This window comes from Lycium ferocissimum, chromosome 3 (genome assembly GCF_029784015.1).
Source record: "Lycium ferocissimum isolate CSIRO_LF1 chromosome 3, AGI_CSIRO_Lferr_CH_V1, whole genome shotgun sequence".
NCBI lineage: Eukaryota > Viridiplantae > Streptophyta > Magnoliopsida > Solanales > Solanaceae > Lycium > Lycium ferocissimum.
This window is the reverse complement of record NC_081344.1, coordinates 41,421,002-41,423,912: the sequence shown is the minus strand read 5'-3', so window position 1 is coordinate 41,423,912 and position 2,911 is coordinate 41,421,002. Positions and strand designations below refer to the sequence as shown.

At 38.5% G+C, this 2,911-nt stretch overlaps 1 protein-coding gene across 1 annotated transcript; it reads left to right on the top strand.

Annotated features, from left to right (window-relative positions):
• Positions 1–228: 228 nt before the first annotated feature.
• On the top strand, positions 229–621 carry LOC132048879 (uncharacterized). The gene has a single exon (XM_059439563.1). The coding sequence runs from the start codon at positions 229–231 to the stop codon at positions 619–621; it is 393 nt and encodes a 130-aa protein (XP_059295546.1).
• Positions 622–2,911: the final 2,290 nt, after the last annotated feature.

Below are 2,911 nucleotides of genomic sequence, written 5' to 3'. Positions count from 1 at the left end.
TGCACAATTGGATATCTTGAAGAAAGGCATGTTCTACTTCGATTATCTTTATTGGAAGATTATGTAGCATTAATGTCTAGGGCATGGCAATTACATGTTCATAATCGTTATTTTCCAATAAGAATCTTGAAATGGGATCCATGGTTTAATCCTGATGAAGAAACAACAATTTTGATAGCCTAGATTTCTTTCCCGGGCCTACCAACAAATTTGTTTGATAAAGAATCCATGTTTTCACTGGCTAACGTTGTGGGTACACCACTTGTGATTGACAAAGCTACTAATAACAGAACGAGACCAAGTTGTGCAAGAGTTAAAGTGAAGGTAGATCTTCTGAAAGAACTTCCAAAGAGGATTCAGATAAACTGTATTCATGAGGAAATAGGGGAAGTTCAATCTAAATGGCAAACCATTCATTATGATTACCTACCGAACATCCATCGTAATACAGGCCTAAGAAGGAGAAAGATGAAGAGATGGAACAGGGGAAACATCATGATGGTCAATCAACAACAGCAAGCAGCCAAAGATTCCAAAACTGCAGCTTCCACAATTGTTGAGAAACAACAGAATATGGGAAAGTCATCAAACCTGGGCAACAAAGGCAAAGACAAGAAGTAAGAGGAGCCAAAACTACCTGCAGCAAAAGTTCAGCAATCAGGGAATATGGTGGGGAGTATGCATGTGGTGCAAATAAGAAAAGCAAACATAATAATACAAGGAGCATTCAAGGGGAGAAGAAACAGTCCAATGATAAGGCAAATGACACAAAAAAGGCTGACTATAACAAGAAGTTCAGTTCTTTGAAAAACTTAACAATGAGGAAGAACTAAGAAAGGATAATGCTGAAAAGTCTCAGGAACAACAAAAGATGTCAGAAACATCAAAGCCATGGGTAGAAGCCTCTTTTGGTAAACAAAAAGATAAAGAAAGTGGGACCAAAAACAAGATTCAGGATCCGGCTAGCAAAATGGGAAATGTGCAGCAGAAAGAGAGTACAAATAAGCATAAACAAGTGCAGATGGAAAGGGAACAAGAAAAGAAAATTTCACCAGCAAAGGAGAAGATTACTATCTCATATAGTGCTAGTTCTAAGGTGGAGGCTGCTAAAATCATTACAGGTGACCAACAAGAAGATAGCATAGAAAGGAATTCTAAACCAATAACTTCTGAGAGTATTAATACTGTAGAATGAGGAGAAACCACCAGGGGATATAGGCATGGTTGCAGAAACTTCTTCAAATGGAATCCTATTTTAATAGACAAACAAGTTGATGAGCAGAATGTAGAACAACAAAAGCAGACAGTAGCAGGTAAAGGGGATCAATCTCCAACAAGGGCATAAAAAAAGAACACATAACAGGTCAGCAAGGGGAAAAAACATAATGATATCAACCAAAGTGAAGGCAAATCAAAGTACAACTTAGAATCTCAAGCTTTGAAGGGGGAACACAAGCTATGGAAGAGAAAGGAGAAAATAAATCAGATACCCGAATAGACATTGGGGATGATGATGAGGTGGAGCACAGTACAGATATGCAGTAGGAGGAAATTCAAGGAAATAGTGGAGATGTCTCACCTAAACAAATAACCAAAAAAAAAGAAGAAATAAAACAAGCAATCAAGGACCACCAAAGACAAAAGTGTTCCTCCTAAGGCAATAGGAGGAGTACAGACAAGGTTAGTTATTGCCAAATCATCCCATCAATGAATCACTCACTGATATGGAACATATGGTCTGTTAAAACTCAACCGGCCTTTGAAAGAGTGGTTATGATGCAGAGACTAAAGAAATTCAATTTTATAGCCTTGATGGAACCATTTCAACATGTTAGACACAAAGATATGTATAGACAATGGTTGGGAATGGGAACAGCTTAGCATAATATCAATGGAAATATCTGGGTGTTTGTAAAAGATGAGATTCAAGTGGATACAATGAAGGATACTGAGCAAATGCGTACTCTTCAGTTGACACAGGTGGATGGCGTCACGCCCCGAACCATGGCCTAGGCGTAACACAACACTTGGTGCCTTGCTTGATGTGACCGAGCGAACCACATGGCTTGCTGAATCAACATGGGGCATGAGCTAATGCGGAAAACACTCTAAAACATGGATAATCTGAGTAAGCATGAAATCTTACAATAGTCTTGAAAATACTTGTTTGAAATATGAAGTTGAACTAAGTACGAATAAACATGATAATCATTTTTCAAATGGCTATACGACTGCAACATTTGACATCACATAACTGACTAGTCTATGAAACCTCTAACATGAGTCTGACTGCTAAACTGTTTACCGGGACAAGGCCCCTGGCATACCTTAACTGCATGATTGAAATAAACATAAATAAAGATAACACCCCGAATAGAATGGGGCTCACCAAAAGCTGATACGAGCAAGTCCTAACGTGCTGATCTGTCGTCCTATAAATTTGCATCGTGAAATGCAGGCCCCTGGGAAAATAAAGGGGATGTCAATACACTTGAATCGTACTGGTATGTAAAGCAACTGAATGAAATAAAGCATGACACATGAAATGATAGAACTGAAATTGAAACTGTAAGCTGAGCATGAGCATGAACATGAGAGTGTGTGTGTGTGTGTGTGTGTGTGTATATATATATATAACATGAGTAAAATATTTTAAGTGGGAGTGCCTTAGTATAACCGCCATGTAACCACCATGTGAGTACGTGGCGTCTGATCTCTGCCCGACCAGCTAAGCCATCTTGTACCTTGCCGGGTGTTACACCTCGAAAAAATTTCATGTCATCATATGATAGATAGAATAATGTAGGGTGAGACGAATACGATGTTTCTATAAGTAAGAAAGGTTATTTAAATGATCCTACTTAAGAGTTCAAAGATGTTGGAAGTAAGAGGAGAAAGTTCCTTAAGAAGG